This window comes from Lissotriton helveticus, chromosome 10, assembly GCF_964261635.1.
Source record: "Lissotriton helveticus chromosome 10, aLisHel1.1, whole genome shotgun sequence".
NCBI classification, from domain to species: Eukaryota; Metazoa; Chordata; class Amphibia; order Caudata; family Salamandridae; genus Lissotriton; species Lissotriton helveticus.
In genome coordinates this window covers 865024116-865045450 of record NC_136071.1, presented here as the reverse complement: position 1 = coordinate 865045450, position 21335 = coordinate 865024116, and the positions used below count along the sequence as shown (strand labels likewise).

Genomic DNA, 21335 nt, shown 5'->3' with positions numbered 1-21335 from the left:
TATTTTAAGTATGCACCATTGCACGTCCCACTTGTTTGCCAGTGTTTTTGACCCCAGAGCCCACTGGATAGAAAATCTGGGTGCATGTGGTGGTATTTAGGCATGAACTGTGTCAGACCTACCTGCCCAAAGCCTGGAGGCTGAAGGTGTTGCACAAAGGGTGTCATCATCGGCCAGCACTGTACCCAGTTCTACTGTGCTAGGTCCAGTTCAGCCAAGTCTAGGGCCATTCAACAAGACCCCAAATCTCACCTAATCCAGTTTTGAACTATGCCTAGTGAGGTTTAAAAGCTGGGTAGGACCAGTGGGCATGTACTGCACCGATTACCTCTGGCCGCATATCCTACATTGCATAGTCTTTGGCCATGTGCAATGCTCTTTGTCCAGGATATGCCCCTGGTCACCCCTGGAACCTGAACCCCCATGGCAAACCTATTGACTATAATCAGACGTCTTAAATACAGGTTGTGCCCTTTGACCATACCTTGTGATGTGTGCCCAGAGTCAGGAGGCATCACTATAGGAATCTGGGGAAATGGCATGGCCTTCAGCAGTTCCAAGGGGTTCAGGTCACTTATGCTATCCATTGTATGTCTAGAAACTGCTTGAACAAATTGCACATGGACTCACATTAGCACTATGAATGTTGCTGTCCTTGTATCCACATTGGATTATCTTTCATTAGTCAGAGGCTCCAGTAACAAAAGGTCCCTTACTCATTGTCGCTACAAATACTTCTTTAATACCAGAACCTGTGAAGCAGGCACAGATCTAAAAAGCCAATCAATTTCTGTTTTAACTCTTTGAAAATATGGTCTATGGACCGCAGATTGTTTCCCACTCACATATTTGCACATTTTCAATGTAAAACTACAGACGAAATACAAGAACAGATTTATACTACGTTTTATAAATAACAAAGGGAAATGGATACATTTGGTATCACTCCATCCAGCAGTATTTTCTCCAGGTCATCCCAAATGTTCATATTGAATTAGACCAGGGAAATAACATGCTGGGACCACAAATACCTTAAAGCTTCGCTGCTATCTACATACAACTTAAAACAATTGATCAAAATGAACAGCAGTTTATTTGGGAATGATAATCGCAAAAATGCTTTTTCTATGTAAAGAACGATCTAACCATAATAACTACAGGACCACAGAAGTATTATCACCATCTCTCTCCTAGACATACACAACATACGGAATGTATACATTCTACTGTATATGCAGAATACATGCACTTAAAAGGAAAGAGCAACTCCAAGACAAACGTATTATGAGTCAGACACCAAAGACCAAAAATTACAAAAGCTGCAAAAATACACTCTAATTACTTTTAAGTACAATTGGTAAATGATACTGTTGAGTGGTATTTCAACGTCACAGAAAATTACTAAAGGAACTCCAATGACACAAAAAGCTCAGTTTTCAATGTAAGTAGTAATAACGTTATCAAACTTTGATCATTACCGTGACATCACCATGTTCTCAAACTAAGATACTTGATGCACATCTAGAAGATCTATTATAACTAGAACCTCCAATGCAGGGGCGGTGGTGAACATATCAAATAAAGCTTTGGTGCATTTGTAAGACATGTAAAAAACTGAGCTCACCTCATGGATTGAATTAAATAGACTCCAGTCAAAGTTTGTTAACTCCATTGCAAGATCCCAAGTGTTCATCCCAAGAATTCGTACTGACCTATGCTGCGATTCTTCATTCTCAACAAACGGGTTCTAAGTGAAAGGATAAGAGCAGAAGCTTCTTTTGTAAGTTTACATCTATTTAGTAGGAACTCACTGACAGATATTAGTGAAGTGACATGCGATATGGGCTCTATACTTTGTGTTGACTTTTTATATGTAGCTTAAGTTACGAATTCAAATACCAATCTAAAAACATGGTAAGAGTATTTACAGTCCTCATGTGCAAATATATTCTATGATATAGGCTGCCTTTAGAATGATTCTGACACCAAATTTCTAATCATACCTCAGAAAAGCATTTAAAGTCCAGTACAGATCTATTGTCTGACAAAAGACTGTGTAAACAGCATTAACAAATGAAAGATTGTGCATTTCTGCAGGTCAAAAATAAATGTTATTACAATACATTTAATATAACATAATCAGACTTTCACTTTGTTGAAACTAAGCCCATACCCCAGCATTTTTAGAGAAGATATCTGTAGAGAAAAGAAAAACAGGAAAAAGAACAATGCATTTCAAAATGTAGACCTCAAAAGGTATTCAAATTATACACCATGTTCCAAGGATTGTATGTACACTCTTGATTTACAAGACTAAAGAAGTAGTGCTGACGAGGGTAAAATATGTAGCACTGGCACTGCCGAATACTATGAAACATATGTTATTCGTTACCTTTTAAACCACAGAGTTTAACTATTAAGAACAGATATTTCATGTCTTAAGCTGAATTTGGGTGCTTTGATCCAGTTGTAGTTTGAGTTGGCTTATAACGTGCCACAAAATTATTCTAATCATTAATTCATAATAAGATCTTTCTAAAAATAGTAATATGGAACAACAAAATCATGCATAATCTACGATTCTCACCAATATATCACTTAAATCCTTCCTGTACGTAAATATCCGACTTGATGTCTCGAGAGACTTGGAGAGGGCCAGGTCATTAGGCTGAAGTTCGTGTTTCTCTACAAAGACATTTTCAGTGTAAGAAGGATGGCAAGCACAAACAATATTTAGGAATGCTCTACGATAACAAAGTAATAACATCAAATCACATTTTAAAAGAAAAAGATTGCCACTCTGTAGACAGACGCGTAATATTCCACAGATCTCATTTGCATAATCAGTAAGTCACCATAACGTGAATATATACTCCTTCTATGTCATGAAGTAGCTTATGCTGCCCACATCTTTTCTATATGGTTAAGTCCCTATTCATGTTCTGTATCATCATCCAATGTTTACCATCCCTGTGCCATACCCAAGCTGCCAAAATTGTATACAGCAACAAATCTGGCATATTAATCGAATATATTTAGGGTTAACTATATACTTCTCACAACATATACTTGTCTAGAAATGGATTGTGTTTGATGTAGCAGGATTTGTAAAAATCATAACACATGACACATTCCCAAATTAAGGAAATGAAAAGCTGAAAGTACGCTTTGCACACATTAGACATAGTGACACATGAAAATGAGACAATTGTAGTACAAGCACTGTAAACGTGTGCTTTAAAACATGAACTAAAGAAAAAATACATACAAGACAATACTGATAAATATAAACAAGTTGAACTAATATATTTATAATGCTTATGTTGCTTATCAACAAATATTGATGGAATTTTGATGTTAAGTGAAGTGGTGTAGTCTTTCAAATGCTTTCTGTTGAGAATGCACCATTAAGAAAAGCCTGTGCAAAAACGTGTAGAAATGAAGTACAAGCTTAAAATGTTGTATAGTAACACTAGAGCTTCTATAGTTTATAAAAAGATAAAAACACATTTTGTAATATAAATTTGAAAAAATATGCGCTTATATGAATATTGTGAACAATTGTGGCAATAGGGTATTCAGGCACTAGCTATGTTTATGTAATAATGACTGGTGAACATTATACACAATATTTTTGTGAATTGATTTAATTTCCCTATATGTGATATTGGATTAGAATGTTTATCCATTTAAACATGGGATGCTAACTTAAACGCCTTTTCAAAATGTTTTTTCTAATACTGACTATTCCCCTGACTTAATACAATGGTTCATTTTCTACTATTGAAATGTTGCTTTTTTTTGTCCTGTGCATTTGTACACCCTGACATTCCTGAATGTTTCTTCAATGTATACAGTGAAATATTCCTGTGAGACCAGGATTGCTGCTGTTACATGTGATAGCAACATTGGATCTGTTTACAATGCCGGGCGTTCGGACCGCCGCCCACTATCGCGGCAGTCAGGAGACCGGCCAACAAGCAGGCGGTGGTCCAACCACCATATCATGATGCAACCAATGGGTTGGCAGTTGAAAAGTGCTCCTTTCAACTGCAGCTTGTGTTGCAGCCAGGGAGAAGGGCCACAGCACAAGCCACCATGAAAAGGAGCACTACTTGACTGTCCTTGGACCGTGTGCCGTGCACCATGTGGTGAAGGGCACACGGTGCATGGAGGTGAGTGGGGGCACTACATATGCCGGAGGTCCACTTTGCAGTAGCCCACAAGGTACAGGGGCCCTGTCTGGGGCTCCCAATATCCCTTCAAACAGCCTGCACATAACGGTGTTCCTGCCATGAACAGGCTATCGGAAAAGGATAGCCAAATCCCGGTAGCAGTGCCTGGCTTGGCACAGCCACCATTTAGGGCCACGACTCCGACCACCGCCCCATCAGGATCTGAGATCCCGGTGAAGGTAGCAGTGTGGACTCTGATGGTATAGGGTCCGACCGCCAGCATCATAATGCGTCAGTCAGTCCAAAGGGCTGTTGGTCAGTCGGTCCACCACTGATGGCTTGTCAGTGGCAGTCCAACTGACATTGTAATCAGGCCCTTTATATTTCTTTTCAACCAATGTTAGGCTTATGTAGACTTTTGAATCTCTTGTTGCTACCATGGAAAAGCATCTCAATATTTCAAGTATCTCAGGTGACATTACGTGATTCCGGCAATACAATGTTCTTTCGATGGTGGTGTGATGCCACCTCATGATCTTAAAACATTATAAAAGAAGAAACCCCACAGGATGGGTAACACCATACTTTTTATTTCCCCACGTGTGAGAGGGTGCTGTGCTTATGCTAAAACTGGTAGCTAATGGACTGAAACCTTCTTTGCTGAACCAGTTCAATTTTTTAATTCTTTATTTCTTTGTTTATGCCAATGGACTCACCCTTAATGGACTTTCATTTTGAACCCTTTCGCCATCTTCATAGGACTTGAACAGTTAGACAACAAACTATCCTCTGCCTTTATGGTGCTAGGACTCTGTAACTCTGTAGTTGATTATGATTATAACCATCCAAGAAAGCCTGCTTAAATGTTTGGCATTTTTATACAAGCTGTGATATTCTTAACTGAACTTCTCAAGTAATTACTTGAGGCAATGAACTTGCAATCTTTAATACAGTAACAAAATGAATCAAATACCTGTCTGAGTTTATAGTTGAATCGAACTAGTTCTCCCATTAAAACTGTGGAGCTCAATTATGACTTAATTGGTTGTAGGGAGAATCATCGAGCTCGGATGGAACATCAGGTCTTACTTCTTTTTTTGTGTTGAAGTTGCAGAGATTTTAGTCTAAATATGCCTAACTCAACTTAACTTCTTTAGGAGATTGGGTCTTCCTGTTGCTATTATTTATTTCTACAGCACTGTATTGAGAGTGGTGTACCTAAATCTGATTTCAAATTTGTGAGTTGGCTGTCAATTTATGGTCCTCATTGCATAGCTAACACGGTGTTTGGTTGCCCTAATTTCCACCCCTCCTATTGGTGGTGAAAGATTTAGCAGAGGATCATTGCCTCTGTGACAGATGGAAGTGCTGTGAACTGTCTAATCGTAAAGGGCCCTGTATGATTAGAGTAGTAAATGAGACTAAATGTATAATAAAAATGATTACCACACTTACACTGCACCAGGCTGATAATGTAATGTCCTTCAGGGCATTTCCCCTGACTGAGAAAATATTAGCATGTCACTTGTGAACATTGAATGAATAAAAATGGGAGTGAAATAACTTCTTTTGAATGAAGGGTTGGCACTTCCCTATAGGGCAACCTTCATAATATTAACATTATTCAAAGGTAACATCATTTTTAAATAAGTGTGGAAAAATAGAAAGGATTGACATTTTAAATTTCTTGAGATTCCTATAATATAAAGATTTTGATAAGAAAGAGTTAGCAAAGCTTAATTTCCACAATCAGCCCCATGGTGACATTTTAAAATATGTAGCAAGTGACAAATAGCTAAAAATCACAGTTCGTAAATTATGTATGTTGCTTCTTGTAGCCACATCATATTTTTCCATTGCTAAGAGTTGAAATTAACTAAACTACCAAAAGGAGAGAAAATGGAACTTTGAAATGACAATTGCTTTTTATTTCTTTGCAAATAGTCATGGTTTGGCTTATTAAATGCATCATTTAAATTCTGGTAGACCGACCAGGAAATGCCTACTGCAATGGCAGGAGTGTCTATGCCATGTTAGTGCCAGTCTGTCCACCAGATATGAAACAGTAAGCTCATGCTACAGCAGTAGCTGCTGCCACCGGATTCGGGTGGTGAGTCCGGGTGGGGACGGAGGTGGGGGGTAGTCATGGGTTGAAGATGGATAAAACATTTAAAACAAAGCACTTTCCTGAAACGTCCAGCAGCCGTCTCTCCTCTGTTCTCTGCCCTCTTCCTTCTTCCTGACCCAGCCAGCAGCAGGAAGCACCCAACTCCCAGGTTCCTATGAGCCACTCACAACTCTGCAATGCAGCATTGTGATTGGTCTGAGCACTCAGATGGGGAATGGCAGGCTTTGCATGTTCCTCACCAGGCTGCGTAATGCAGCCTGGTGGGGAAGATGCAAAGTGCACAGGACTGTTTGTCCGGCCCGTGAGGGCTGGTTAAGCAGTCATGCCAACTTAAAGAGTGGAAATCACTCCTCTCCCCTGCTGTATCCAGCCATGCCCCACCCCGAGAACCACTGATTCCAAAGGAAAACTAAAATGATAATAACAATAGTTATCATTTTAGTTTTTCTTCTGTTAAGTGCGGCGACGCTCCTCCTCCATAGCGGAGGAGCCGCCACTGTGCTACTTTGCTCACCTCTAAAATAAGCCCTAACTCTATAGTCACTCTCTGAACTCTACCACACCAGTTGTAACTAACTCCCCCCAAACAGAATCCCTCCCCCTAGAATTGTTCACAAATCCAAGAGGGCTGTGTGAAGCATGTGACACCTAACAATTCGCATTAATTAAAAGAACAAAAAGGCATCAACGGATCAGTATCACAAATACAAAAGGGAGCGTTAGAGAAAATATAACACGGCAGAATAAACAAAAGAGTCATTTTCATCCTTGCCACGGGACGGAAGGTCAAGCTGTGATAGCGAGCCTATATTTAATATACCTTCACAAAAATTACTCCAGATGCAAAAAAGATACATTTTATTTAGCTTTCTTATAATCAATAGCCTGAAAACATTTTATAATCCACATCACCCTGTTCTTTCTGTTGGGTTCACAACCACTTGCAAATTTAAGCCTAACGCTAGATGCAATCGTCTTTCTGCGATGCATAAATTATATAGCATAAATGTCAATATCTGTGCTACAGGAGTGTGTATGAAATTTAAAATACCATGTAAGTGGGATATGTTATACTGCTGGACCTTTTCATGAACTTGGAAATGCATTTGAAATGCACAGAAAGCATCATACATAAAAGAGTGCACATTTCCCTGCTACATTAGCCAAGGAAAGAGAAATCTATCTCTCCGATCTCTTTATATGCTACACACGTGGCCCTTCATCAAGAGTGCGGGCAGATGAGGGAGGTTAACATACAATAGGAATATTCAAGTGAATCGAAATTAATGACAGAGCATGCCTCTGCTTTCAACGTCATCTCGGATCCTTAAACTTAACAGGAATATTCTGCTATACGTTTGCAAGAGGCTGCTATGCCATGCTGCAAGGAGCATAAGAGGACCAGACAAGCCCTATAGATCAATAACATCAGCATCCAATCCAGATAATGGTATTTGACAGCCACGATAAACCCTTTTCACGTGAACCGAGGAAGTAGTTTATTGCTATCCTGTTGAAGAATTAAGAGACGCCTCTGACACAAATACGATCATGGAGATATTGCGCTGCTCCGAATACCTAAATTGCACGCGCATTCCGTCTGAAGACACTGGCAGCTTCAATACGGTCAACCAGATGTTATTCTGCGACACAACACTCTTTTAGGGCGCACAGCTCAAGCATAGGCCTGCTCCAAATTCCAAATATGGAAGCACGAAGCGTGCCCAGATCACTGGAAGTGGAATGCCTTCAAATTTAATTATAAACATAGAAAGCCCTTCACATTCTAGTCCAAAGGAGAAAAGCCAGTGCTGAGCCGTGGACCAGAGACGGAAGAGTTGCCAGGGAAACGGGCCTGGGATCTTGGAGTCCCCCTGTCAGCGGTGGTCATCCTGCTACACCGCGCGCAACTGAGATGCGCAGGCCACCCTTGCGCGCGTTCAAAGATTAGCATGACAATGACCTGGACACGCTCTTACCCCCCGAGAATGTGACAGACACCAGCGCCAGCTCCTCCTCCGCATGTTGCATCTTTTCTGCCACGATTTTCAGTAACTCTTGGGCCGAGGCGGTCACTTTGGTCTTTATGCTGACGTAGGAATGATCATTGATGTGTACGTGAAAGAAAACTAAACAGAGGAGAAGGGGGAAAGCGAGAAACAATGACTATTGCAAAGATTGATTAGACAGGCCAGTTGTAACTATAGCAGAGCTCTCTGTTTTGTTATAGAAACATCTTTCACTGACAAGGGACAGCCATCCTACTTCACAACACAAAAGATTCCTCTTTTTGGCATAACGCTCGGTATAATATAAACTGTATGGTCTATAAACCCAACAGATATATAGTATTTCAAATAACGCATGTGACACTGGAGCCAGGCTGCTTCAAGAAGCTCTAAGGTTATGTCATAATAGCAGAGCGGTGCTGTGAGGTGAAACATTATTGGGCTTATTATGATGTCAGGTGGACACTGTTGAGGAAAAGGAACCGTCCGACCTTAGGTCAGCGTTACGACTACACTATTACAATGCGGAAAAGGCCACCAGCACAAGCTTCCATTGACAAATGGAGGCTTTGAAACATCCCTGCACCATGCCGGGGTGTTGATGGGGGCAGGGCGGAGGCCGCAAAGGGATGGGGCCCTGCTAAGTGCCCCCAAAGACACTTTCCAATAGCAGTTCCATGTCGTAAAGGCCAATATGGAACTGCTGTTGGAAAGTGCCATCATAATGCAGATGGTGGAGCCGAGGCTGGCTCCGCAGTCATTGTGGATTATGGATGTCTTCCAATGGGTTCATTGAGCCCGTTGGAAGTGCCGCAGATGGTCCCTCCACCCGATGCCTCCACCCACCGCACTATAATGCCGTGGGTGGACTACTGTGTGAGATGTTGGTGGGTCCAGCCACCAACATCATAATCAGCCCCTAAGTTATCATTTCAGAAAGAAACGAACCAAGGACCTTTGTAATGGAAAATACTGTCCCTTGTTGCTGAATAGGTGAAAGAAACATTCCACCTGCACAGCAAAATGCAAAAAAGACCCCTCTCTTAGCCTCTCTACCAACTAACTCCCCCAAATCGGAATCCCTCCCCAAAAAAGCAGCCTGCTCTGCTTGAAGCTCTTAAGCTGCCAATAACTGCTGCACTCACCTCCTACCTGAGACCACACAACTGGCCTTTGACGACATCTGTTTCCTTCACCCCACCTGCCCAAGCATACCCAATGATCCTCTGCACCAAGGCACTGAAGTTTGCCCACCCCTCCCAATGAATGACTGTTTACATACACCCTCCTGCCACACTTGAGGAGATTTCACTTGCCAAGCACACCTTCAAAAGGTACCCCTGCTTGCCCAGACACCAACCCTACATCCCTTCTCACTCTCACAGGCAATTCTGCCTATAACTCTTCTCTGTGGGTCAACCAAGGCAGTCCCATAAACCCCTTATTCCTTATGGGAGTGCCAGTGTGCCTGTCAGAAGTGCCAGCAAGACGTGTAAAGGGCAGGATCAGCCAAGGCCAGAAGAGGAAGTCAGGACGCCAGCTCAGCAGCAGAAGGCAAGTATTAAACAAGCATTGGAAATGCAATAGGTCTCGCATTAGGAAAGTTTGAGCGATTGGTATTGTAAATGACACTTTTTTTATTTATGTGTTGGTTTTGAAAATAGCTAAATTAATAGCTTTGTCAGTTACAATGTCAATAGTTTTAACTTTCGCAAATGTGACACCTATAGCATTTGTAATGCAATGTGTGTTGTATTTACGTGACTTAGATGTATTGATATTACAAATAACAATGGCTTTTAATTTTGTAAATAATGTGGTGGTGGTGAATGTGGTGGTGGATGTGGTGGTGGATGCGGTGGTGGATGTGGTGGTGGATGCGGTGGTGGTGCATGTGGTGGATGTGGTGGTGGATGTGGTGGTGGATGTGGTGGTGGATGTGGCGGTGGATGTGGAGGTGATGGTGGATGTGGTGGTGGATGTGGTGGTGGATGTGGTGGTGATGGTGGATGTGGTGGTGGTGGATGCGGTGGATGTGGTGATGGTGGATGCGGTGGTGGTGGATACGGTGGTGGTGGATGGGGTGGTGGTGGTGGATGGGGTGGTGGATGTAATGGTGGTGGGTGTGGTGGATGTGGTGGTGGTGGATGTGGTGGTGGATGTGGTGGTGGATGTGGCGGTGGATGTGGCGGTGGATGTGATGGTGGATGTGGAGGTGGATGTGGAGGTGATGGTGGATGTGGTGGTGGTGGTGGTGGATGCGGTGGATGTGGTGGTGGTGGATGTGGTGGTGGAAGTGGTGGTGGATGTGGTGGTGGATGTGGTGGTGGATGCGGTGGTGGTGCATGTGGTGGATGTGGTGGTGGTGGATGTGGTGGTGGAAGTGGTGGTGGATGTGGATGTGGTGGTGGATGTGGTGGATGTGGTGGTGGATGTGGTGGATGTGGGTGTGGTGGATGCGGTGGATGTGGTGGTGGATGTGGTGGTGGTGGGTGTGGTGGTGGATGCGGTGGTGGTGCATGTGGTGGATGTGGTGGTGGTGGATGTGGTGGTGGATGTGGCGGTGGATGTCATGGTGGATGTGGAGGTGATGGTGGATGTGGTGGTGGATGTGGTGGTGGATGCGGTGGATGTGGTGGATGTGGTGGATGTAGTGGTGGTGGGTGTGGTGGATGTGGTGGTGGTGGTGGATGCGGTGGATGTGGTGGTGGTGGTGGATGTGGTGGTGGAAGTGGTGGTGGATGTAGATGTGGTGGTGGATGTGGATGTGGATGTGGATATAGCGCATACTTATGTCATGACTAAAAAAAAAGCAAGCTGGTTCTGAGACGCTGCGGGCTCTTAACGACTGAGATGAAATCAGCAGCATTCCTGGATTTCTTAAAGTTTGTCGGAGGGGAGGGGGGCCGTGGGCTTTGCAGCACTCATGAGGCGGTTTTATACATTTTGGTTATCCATTTGTTGTGGGCAAGAGATGGGGAGATTACCAGTGACGGAGGGCGCAGACCTTTGCAGCTGTGAGCGCATTCAATTAATGAAAAAAGAAAAGAAGACACGGCCGGCTGACCGTGAAACTGAAAGCACGGCCGGCCGGCCGTGAAAAAGCCTTTGATGCAGCAGGGGGTAATTAGGGGAGGAGAATGGCTGGGCTGAGGCATAGCGCAAAGCCTTTGATGCAGCAGGGGGCGGAGCGGGAAGAGCTGCTGGCGGCACCAAGCTGACGATTTGATGCTGTGCACGCGCATTTTAACTAATTGCGCTTGCGCATTGAGTTAAAAGGGCACATGTACTGCATCAAATCGCCAGTCTAGGTAAGCTCTGTTTAAGCCCCTATAGTCTCGCTCTGCTCAATGCGCATGCGCATTGACAGGCGAGACCTAAAAAATATTTCAATACTGTGTGTGCTTGTGTGCACATCTGCATGTGTGCTTGCACATCTTTAAATGAGAGTGTGTGTATCAGTGTTGAGCTTACTGTATACCCTGGCAGTCGTGGCTCGCGGGGGGGGGGTCGCGTGGGGTGGGTGGCAGCCTGGCAGGGAATTAAATGTAATATAAATATCAAAGGAAAACTTACCTCAGCCGGTCCACGCCACCTCTGCAGCTCCCCTTGGCGCCTTGCTCACGAAAGGCCCTGGAGTGGACTGGAAGCCCCTCGCAGCCAATCCTGGTGCTGCCAGCAGCGCCAGCCGTGGCTTAGGGGCACGGCTAATCTTCGCCCGCAGCACGCCCATTAGGAGGCCCAGGGGCTCCTAACAGGCATGCGCATACAAGGGAAAACACAAGTGCGCATGAGTGGGCACGGTGCCAAAATTCACCCTTCGTCCTCACTCACGCACTTGTGTTGCTGCCCCTGGTGACAATCATGTCAATCAACATTACGCCAGACTGCCCACCCCCAGCAGTCTCTGAAGGGGGTGAGCGGTCCGACGTCATGCTGACTGACATGATTGTCAGTTCTCCCTCGGCGTCTTTGAACTTAAGTAAACTGATTCAGTTTACTTAAGTTCAAAGACGCCGAGGGAGCTGCGGGCGAGGGGACTATGCCCCCATGCCCCAATGGACGCACCGTGCCTGTACCCTGGTAAAGTGCTTACCCTGGCACAATGGTGGCAATTTTTGGCAATTTCAGGCATCCATGAGAACATGCCCTCTGCCCGCACCTACTAAACTGGAAGACCACACATAATGGTAGTTTTTCTTGTAAATTCATGCCCATCCATGTAAAAAGTTGACCTTTACACAATGGTGGAAATACTCAGCAGCGGTCGAATTATGCCCATTTACTGTTCCATGTAAAATGATGGCCCTCGCATAGTGGTAGTAATTCTAGGTAGCTTTTGGTCATCCATTTGATGATGCCCATTGACCACCCAGGTGGGCATCTATAGCAAGCTGCTCGCCAGAGGTAAAATGCTGATCCTGGATAATAGTGGTAATTCCTGAAATATTATGGGCATCCATGGCATGATTGTACCTATATCTGGTATTAATGTTAGTTCTGACAGAACGGTAGTCACACTTGACATATTGTGCACTTTCAACATTCATGACAGAGTGGTAGTCAAGCATGGTGTAATGGTGGTTCCAGTAGTAGGGTGCTAAATCTTGGCATACTGGGGGCTTCCATTGCACAGTGGTGCCCAACTCAGGCATAATATTCATCCTGGCACAGCTGTAATTCTGTCCGTACTGTAGTCATTCATGATACTCAACCTGCTATAATGCTGGCTTCTAAATTATGGCAATATCCATAACACACTTTGGCATGAAGTGGCACAATGATGGTATTTCCCTGGCATACTTTGAGTGGCACAAGTATACTGCTGCCGGCATGAATGCAAAAACATACATTGAAGTCTAAGCAGCTCAGGGAAGAGAGGAACCAGTGCAACTATACATGCTTAGCCAACTATCTGTTTAAAAACCAGGACAACAAATCTATAAATGTGGTTTTGTATTGCGGAGTTTGGAAAAAGGGTCTGGCAAGGTGAACTCTACAGCATCTGTAGGTACTTTGCTGAATTTGGTTTATATATAATGCAAACAAGCTTTTCTTAAAGTCCCTTGTCTTGATGGGGCCATCTCTCAAACGCTCTTAATTAATCCACACTATATGGTGATCAGCAGATCTAAAGTGCTCTCGTCATGATTTTTTGAAAAATGTTCTTGTTAGTGTGTGCCACTGCCTGTATGGCCCATTAGAATAAGGACTCTGACAGGAGCCAGTTATACACTAGCCCTTCCCTCAATTGGCACCACTATGCTTCACATGAGAGCAGTGAGTGTAAATGAAAGGTGGCCATCGCCTTCAGATAGAACAGCCTCATCCCCACTTTCTCTCCTATACCTTCCTTTCTTTGACTCCAGTGTCTGTCTGATGATAGTGCATAACGATTCCAATAGGAACAGACCCTTGAGGAATGTATTTGCCTGGTGTCTTGCAAGCCAGCCTACAGTTTGCTTGGGAGTGGGCAAAGACCCTCCCTGCCCAGCATAACAAACAAGGAAGGAAAATCCTCCAAACCGATTGATAGGAGTTTTACACGTTTAGAATCAGGCGGGCAACTAGAGCCAAATTTCGGGGGGGGGCTGAAAACTATTTCGGGGTGGGGGGCTAATCCTTCAAACCATAGACATAGTGGCTGTAAAATGGGGTGAAAACCCAACAAAAGCCTCATTTACAAGTAGATGGTCTTTTAAAGACCTGTTAAGTACTCGGTGCGGCTGCAATTAGATTGTCGCCAGCCCGCGAAGCTGTCTCCGCCCGGGCTGACTCACACGACGGGTGGGAGGATGAAGCCCCCTGAGCCCAATGGGTGTTGCGCGCCTGTTTAGAATGCAGTATGTGGTGCAAAGACTAAGGCCACATTCACCTATGCTCAGCCAACCCCAGACAATTTTAGCAAGTGATGACATTAACTGAGCACAGTTACTGATGTTACTGCTACTTTCCAGACACTATGTGGGGACCAGGTCAGGGTCTATGTACTGTCATCATTAAACAGCTGACCTTTGTCAGGATACATGCATTTAGATTTTTACACTCACATGTATACACACTGCTTCTGTCATCTATCTGACATCCCAGCTGTCACAAGATGTCAGATCCAGTTGAAACCTGCACTCTCAGTGATGCCCCTGCTTACACAAGTCAGCTCCAAGTGTCACTACAGCAGTGAGGAAGCGATCTCCTCATACCCAGGATCTATGGCATGGACTGCATGAATTATCGGACAATTGAAAACAAACGAGCTTTTCTTCAAGTCCCTTGTCTTGATTGGACCATCTCTGGAATGCTAAAGACCTTTGTCGTTTCGGTGGCATTACACATTTTTGGACTGCAATAAAACTACGCCCTTCTCTCTTTCAATTACGTTTTTTTTTTACTTGAATTTTCAAGAACTTCTTGTGTTTCATTGCTACAAAAGTATCAGAACTGTCTTAGGTCAATGGAGCACAATACATTTATTTTTTAGTGGTATTCAATTTGTATGTTCCTCATGATTGTCATGGAGTTTGTGATGATAACGCTGCAATTTTCAAAATCCTGGATCTTTCTGATGGTGAATTCATGTATGATTGTGGAGAAACTGCAATTACTAATCACTAAATTCGAGAGGTACCCTTATAACAGTATGGGACAGCGTTTACTATAGTATAATTACAAGAATATCCATCACGTGTCAATGTGTAAAACCTTATTAAAGTACTCACTCCTCTCACTCATCATACCTCAATCATTCTATAAACTCATAGTACTGAACCCATATCTATGCAATAGTGTTTGTTATTTATTATATTATACTAGTATACATAAAAAAACACTTCAAAAGGATTAAAAAACTGTAATTTTCAAATAGACATGGGTGTTTGTCTCTTCTTTTCAAACCACCTCCTATACCCTTCTGTGTCAATGTATTTCATGAAACAAATGTCATAAGTTAAAACCTTTCCAAACTATTTAAATAACTCAATCAGTATGAGTTTTTTTTAAAATAGTATCTACATGAGATAGTAATTTGGGTCACCAGGTTCTCTTTAAGGACCTGGGTACATGAAGGCAGAAGATGAATTTAAGGCATATAAACTAGCCTTCCGTATGTTACCAATTATAAAAGGGGAAATCAATCTGATTGGCTTCCCAGTTCAAGACAGTTAGTGATTACCTCAAGAAGGACCCAGCTGACAAGATACAAACTGCTTTCTTTAATTTAAGGGTATGGGCAGATAAAGTTGATGTATGACCTTGGTCCTGAGTGACATATGTTGCCATTATCCAGGCATCCAGGCAATTTTTAATAGGCAACGTGTAGTGTCCTAAGTTTAAGCTATGTGGGTTTGCAGCATAGTGATATGCTTTGGTATGCACCATCATACATATATTTAATGCTAAAATATTACATTTATAGATAAATAAAAAATAGTGTTTTTTTACTGTTGCAGATTAAAACGTTAATAGCTGTCTGCCACAGTCCTCCATAGTGTTATAATGCACAATCTCCGCCTTCACCCCCCTCAAAAAGCCCCCATGATACGATACTTACTTTCCTCTGCTTCCGTCACACTTCCTCTGTGTAGAAGCCAATTCTCTTTCAGGCTGAATTGGTGGAAAAGGGCTTTATTCTGTGGGAAGAAAAGAAGAACAATGTGTGCTTGTGTCACTCCCTCTGTACAGCTGTTTTTAGATCTTTCACAGCTTGTTCCAGTCAAAGCAGCTGACCGAAAGAGCAATAGGAAACCCACCCACCCGGGCCTGGAGAGAACTGGGATGTATTTTTGATAGTAAAACAAAATCGACTTTGTTGAGTTACATTTCTGTAGCCTGAACTGTAATAGAAAGACAAGGCATCCTTTGATAGTACGTGTACAACATAGTCCTGAAACGTTCCTCAGGTTGGTCGCCCAAATAAAATAATTCAGCCATTGCTGTCTCATCCACAATACTGATAGGTAATCTTTCAAAAATGGTGCCACACTTCAGCTCGTATACTTTATGTTTAAGTCATGAAAGATCAAGAAACACAACTATCAAGAACTGTATGTCCAAATAGCAATTCATTTTATGTAACCGTATGCATTTCACCTATTCGCATTGCACATATGTATTTCCTAAGGAGGTAGTTACATAAAACGCGTATTTGTAAGAGGGAATCTTGGCGCTGAGTGCCAGGTTTATATGGTTACCCAACAGAATGGACCTGAAAGGCTGAAGGGCCCCTTTGGAATTCAAACCTATGGCATATGGAATTGATTAATAATTTTAACTGTGTTCACCTTTATTGCTATTTGCACTTGCGTGGGTTGCTGAGAGTCACACTTCAGCTTCACTTCAGCTGTCAGTCGTCTGCGCTCGATAATCCAGCCTGCCCGCCCCGGTCCGACTCGGTAGCCAATACCGTAGTGCGGAGGGCGGGGCAGGCAAGAGCCAGACACCCACAGGAAGTCGAGCAGTCAGCGTTCTAGCTGCTCACTTCTGAGGGCTATTTAGGCGGCGAGGAGGCACGGATCATTGCGGTAAGGGGCGAGGTGGCAGCTTGTCCTGACCCCGCTTGGCGCCTGCAAGCTATTTAGAGCGGATGCTCTGTAAAAATTACTGCTGATCTACTACTTGAATTTTTTAACGCATATTTTTAAAATTGATTACTAATTTTAACAACAATATTTTAAATTTACCCAGCACCTTGCACTTTGCACTAGCGGCGGATAGCTGTTGGAATTGATTAATAATTTTAACTGTGTTCACCTTTATTGCTATTTGCACTTGCGTGGATTGCTGAGAGTCACACTTCAGCTTCACTTCAGCTGTCAGTCGTCTGCGCTCGATAATCCAGCCTGCCCGCCCCGGTCCGACTCGGTAGCCAATACCGTAGTGCGGAGGGCGGGTAGGCAAGAGCCAGACACCCACAGGAAGTCGAGCAGTCAGCGTTCTAGCTGCTCACTTCTGAGGGCTATTTAGCCCCTCGTCGGGTCTAGCGCGCAGCGGTTGCGCGCAGCAGGGCGCCCTAGACGGCGCCTAAGACAAGCCAAAGACCTGCCCGTCTGCGCCCGTCCGCGCCAGGACGGCGCCAGGAGCCAGGGGCTATGTCCAGATATCCAGCTTCACAGAGTCCCATCAGGTATTCCGCCGCAAACCTCCTGGCCTTGCAACCAGCCCTGTCACTATGCCGCGAGAATGAGAACTGGACTTATCCCGAAGGCCCTTTCTCTTGCAAACTATGTCATTACCAAGCCAATATCCGACCCCATCCAGACCTCAACATTTCTGAAGCTAGTAAATATAAAAACACACTTCAATGTTCACTGCTAAACGTCCGGTCCCTGCCTAAGAACCAAGTTCAGATATGGGATCTTCTTCACTCATCCCAGCCAGATCTATGTTTCCTGACGGAATCATGGCTCAAACCCCACACAACTCCAGCCATTACGATCGCAATCCCTTCAGGATACAAGCTTTTAAATATGGACCGACCAGTTAAGATAGGTGGCGGATTAGCGATCATTCATAAGGAACACCTGAAAGTCACTATTATAGAGAAACAATGCAGCCCCAGTCTAGAATTTATGTCTTTTAGGATCAATATCTCTTCCAAATTAGCCATGAAAGGTGCACTTATATACCGCCCACCGGGACCCAATGCTGGGTTCTCCCTCTCTCTCATGGAACTACTGGCACCCTACATTAGAGCCAAGGAAGACTTTATCCTTCTAGGCGACTTCAACACTCATGTAGACAAACCAGAACTAAGTGAAACCAAAGCCTTGCTTGCTGATATGTCTGCTCTAGGGCTCCAACTTCACAACTCCGATCCCACCCATGAAGGGGGACATCTACTAGACTTACTTTTCTCTAACTGCCCCACCCTGTCCGGAATAGTCACTTCTCAACTGGACTGGACAGACCACCATTTATTAGAATTTGATCTCCCAATAGCAAACAAACTGCCATCCCATAAAACTCTCCCCCCCATATGGCGACGTCAGTGGTATAAAGTCACAGCAGAAGGACTACAGAAGGTCTGGGAAAAACCCTTATCCCTTGCATCTGATAATGTAGAAGATACTCTATCCAGTTTCAAGGATTCTCTTTTGAAGGCCATAGACAAAGTAGCCCCGCTAAAAATTCACAAACAATTCCCCACTCACAAAAAGGAAAAATGGTACACAGACACCTTAAGAAGTGAGAAGCAAGGGTGTAGAAGGCTGGAGAAGAAGTGGAGGAGGTCGCACCTCCTAGATGACAAGAATGCCTATTTAAAAGCACAATCTAAATATTACAAAAATATCAAAACAGCGCGCAAGTTTAGCCTGGCCCAGCAAATATCAGAGGCTGGCAACTCCTCAAAGGAATTATATAAGATACTCGAATCCTTTGTGAAACCCACAGCATGTGTTAGCTTGGACGATTTCTCACTGCCTCTTTGTGAAGAGATATCTCTGTTTTTCGAGAATAAAATCAACCTCATTTACGACAAAATCCTGAACAACACTTCTACCAATACTTGCAGCCCTGCTCCCAATGTCAGCTCCGCTAACCCTGCTTTACAACAAAAAACAATATCACTACTCTCCTTTCCCCCAATATCTGACACCGATCTCCACCTTCTAACTAATCATATAAAATCTGGCTCCCCTAACGACCTCATACCCGCAAGAATGATGGCCCCCCTTAACTCCTTCCTAGGCCCACTTCTACAAACCATCATAAATCAATCCCTCAGTGAAGGACGGGTGCCATCTGAGTGGAAACAAGCAGTTGTAAATCCAATCCGGAAAAATACCACACTGCCCTGGTCTGATTTATCTAACCTCAGGCCCATCTCCCTCCTACCCTATCTCGGTAAACTTACCGAGAAGCATGTGAATACTCACCTGTCGAACTACATCGAGGCAGCGGAGGGCCTGGACCCTTCCCAATTTGGTTTCAGGCCCAACCACAGCACTGAATCAGCCCTCCTCTCCGTGACCGATAACATCAGGATGTCACTGGACAGGGGGAATCAGTGATTCTAGTGCTGTTGGACCTGTCCGCTGCCTTCGACACGGTATCACATGCTCTCCTTCTCGAAAGACTGAGCAGCGTAGGGGTAGGAGGAACAGCTCTATCATGGCTGCACAGCTTCCTTTCTGACCGAACTCAAGGTGTCAGACTGGGCTCCCATTCATCACCATCAAGAGAGCTAACTAAGGGTGTGCCACAGGGCTCGTGTCTCAGCCCCACGTTGTTTAACATTTATGTGGCCCCCTTAGCTAATCTGATAAGATCTTTTGGATTTACTCCTGTATCATACGCTGACGACACCCAGCTGCTATTCCCCTTCCAAACCCTCACTCCGGCAATTCAGTCATCATTTGCAGACGGGATGAGGGCTGTAGCACATTGGATGGCGAAACATTTTTTGCAATGTAATGTATCCAAAACGGAGGTCATGCTGTTTGGAGGGGCGACCCTTCTCTGGTTCCCAGATTGGTGGCCTTTGGAACTAGGCCCCATCCCCAATCCCAAACAAACAGCAAAAAACCTAGGTGTCAAACTAGACCAGGCGCTCCTGCTTAGAGAGCACACCACGCAAGTAGCAGGTGCTTGCCTCCATGTGGTGGGGCTCCTGAGACGAGCCTTCCCGTTTCTACCCCCAAACCATAGGAAGACTCTCATCCAGACCCTTATCATAAGCAGAATGGATTACTGCAATGGTCTATACATCTCAGCAAATGAAGCACAGCTAGACAAACTTCAGGTTGTCCAGAATACGGCGGCTAGACTGGCCCTCAATGCTCCTACCAGAACGCCGTCCGGCCCCCTACTTCGCCAACTTCATTGGCTACCCGTAAAGCAGCGCATCAAATTTAAAATCTGTAACGTTATATACAGATGCCTGTTTAGCACCAGCCCCAGCTATCTAAAAGAAAAATTCCTGCCCTACATCCCTGGCCGCACACTTCGATCCAGCAACCATCTCCTGCTTCAGGTTCCAAAGATTAGAAGGGCTAGACAAGGAGGCCAAGCACTGTCCTACAAAGGGCCTATTCTCTGGAATTCCCTGCCCACTGAACTGAAACAGACTAGGAGCCTAGAACTATTTAGGAAGAAACTGAAAACCTACCTCTTCACCATGCCTTAAATTTATCAGGTTCTCCTCCTCAGCTCTAATCCTTGCAGTAACCCTCTAAATGCGAGCACCAGCGCAGAGATATCCCTTCGGGAATTGATTCATGCGCTCAACAAGCAAATAAATAAATAAATAAATAAATAAATATGGTGAAACACGAAATCATTCCAGAGTAGGTGCATTAGTCCACTGAGCCTCCAGGCCTGGCTGCTCAAACTAAATTAAAAAGTTAACTGGAATATTCATGGGATACACAAAAAGTATTATACAGCAACTGGGTCCTTCAGGTTTTCATTCTGGACGCATTTCCACATCAAACATATTGCCGTCCGATGTCATGGTGGGCGTGTGCGTCAGACGGACGGGGGCCGTCCGATCTGCACACGCGTCAGATTCGGCTGCACCCCGGCGGAGCGTCCGCCACGGCAAAAAGGTTAATAATAGTTCAATGAAGCCCGTCACAATTGTATCATCGTATACAAATCACAAAAAGGAAAGAAGCACACTTAACAAAACAGAGCCAACAGAGCTATGTTATATGGTATATCCCCTCAATGAAGTCTCAGCAAAACTGAAACAATTACTTCTTGATAAGAGAAATTAACCACAGAAATATCTAACAGTGCTAAGGAAACTGGGCCTACTCTCCACCCAGATCCAATGTTCATAACATACACTATAATAAGTACATGCAGTAACTTCACCAGACACATAAAACCAAACACGTTGAAGTGGCCAGTCCTACTCCATTAATCAAACCTGACCTCATACATTGACTTAAAGCAACAAGACAATCAAGATGCTGCGGCAGAACAGAGCAGGAGTTTTACGGAGCCCTTTAACAAAGTGAAAAGGAACATCAACCACATCACAAAGGTTCCATCGACACCTGTCATATGGTTGTCTGCTGGAAA

The 21335-nt window shown here is 44.1% G+C and overlaps 1 protein-coding gene across 3 annotated transcripts in view; it reads right to left on the bottom strand.

Moving 5' to 3' along the window:
• RAPGEF5 (Rap guanine nucleotide exchange factor 5) overlaps window positions 1–21335 on the bottom strand; it is a 984395-nt gene that overhangs the window by 64212 nt on the left and 898848 nt on the right. For 2 of the 3 annotated variants that reach the window (XM_078663507.1, XM_078663508.1), the window contains exons 16-19: window positions 15859–15937; window positions 8283–8432; window positions 2588–2685; window positions 1625–1747 (exon numbers count right to left, since the gene is read on the bottom strand). In XM_078663507.1, the coding sequence (XP_078519633.1) occupies window positions 1625–1747; window positions 2588–2685; window positions 8283–8432; window positions 15859–15937 (450 nt within the window). The remainder of the gene's footprint in view (window positions 1–1624; window positions 1748–2587; window positions 2686–8282; window positions 8433–15858; window positions 15938–21335) is intronic. The other variant, XM_078663509.1, reaches the window with a different exon arrangement.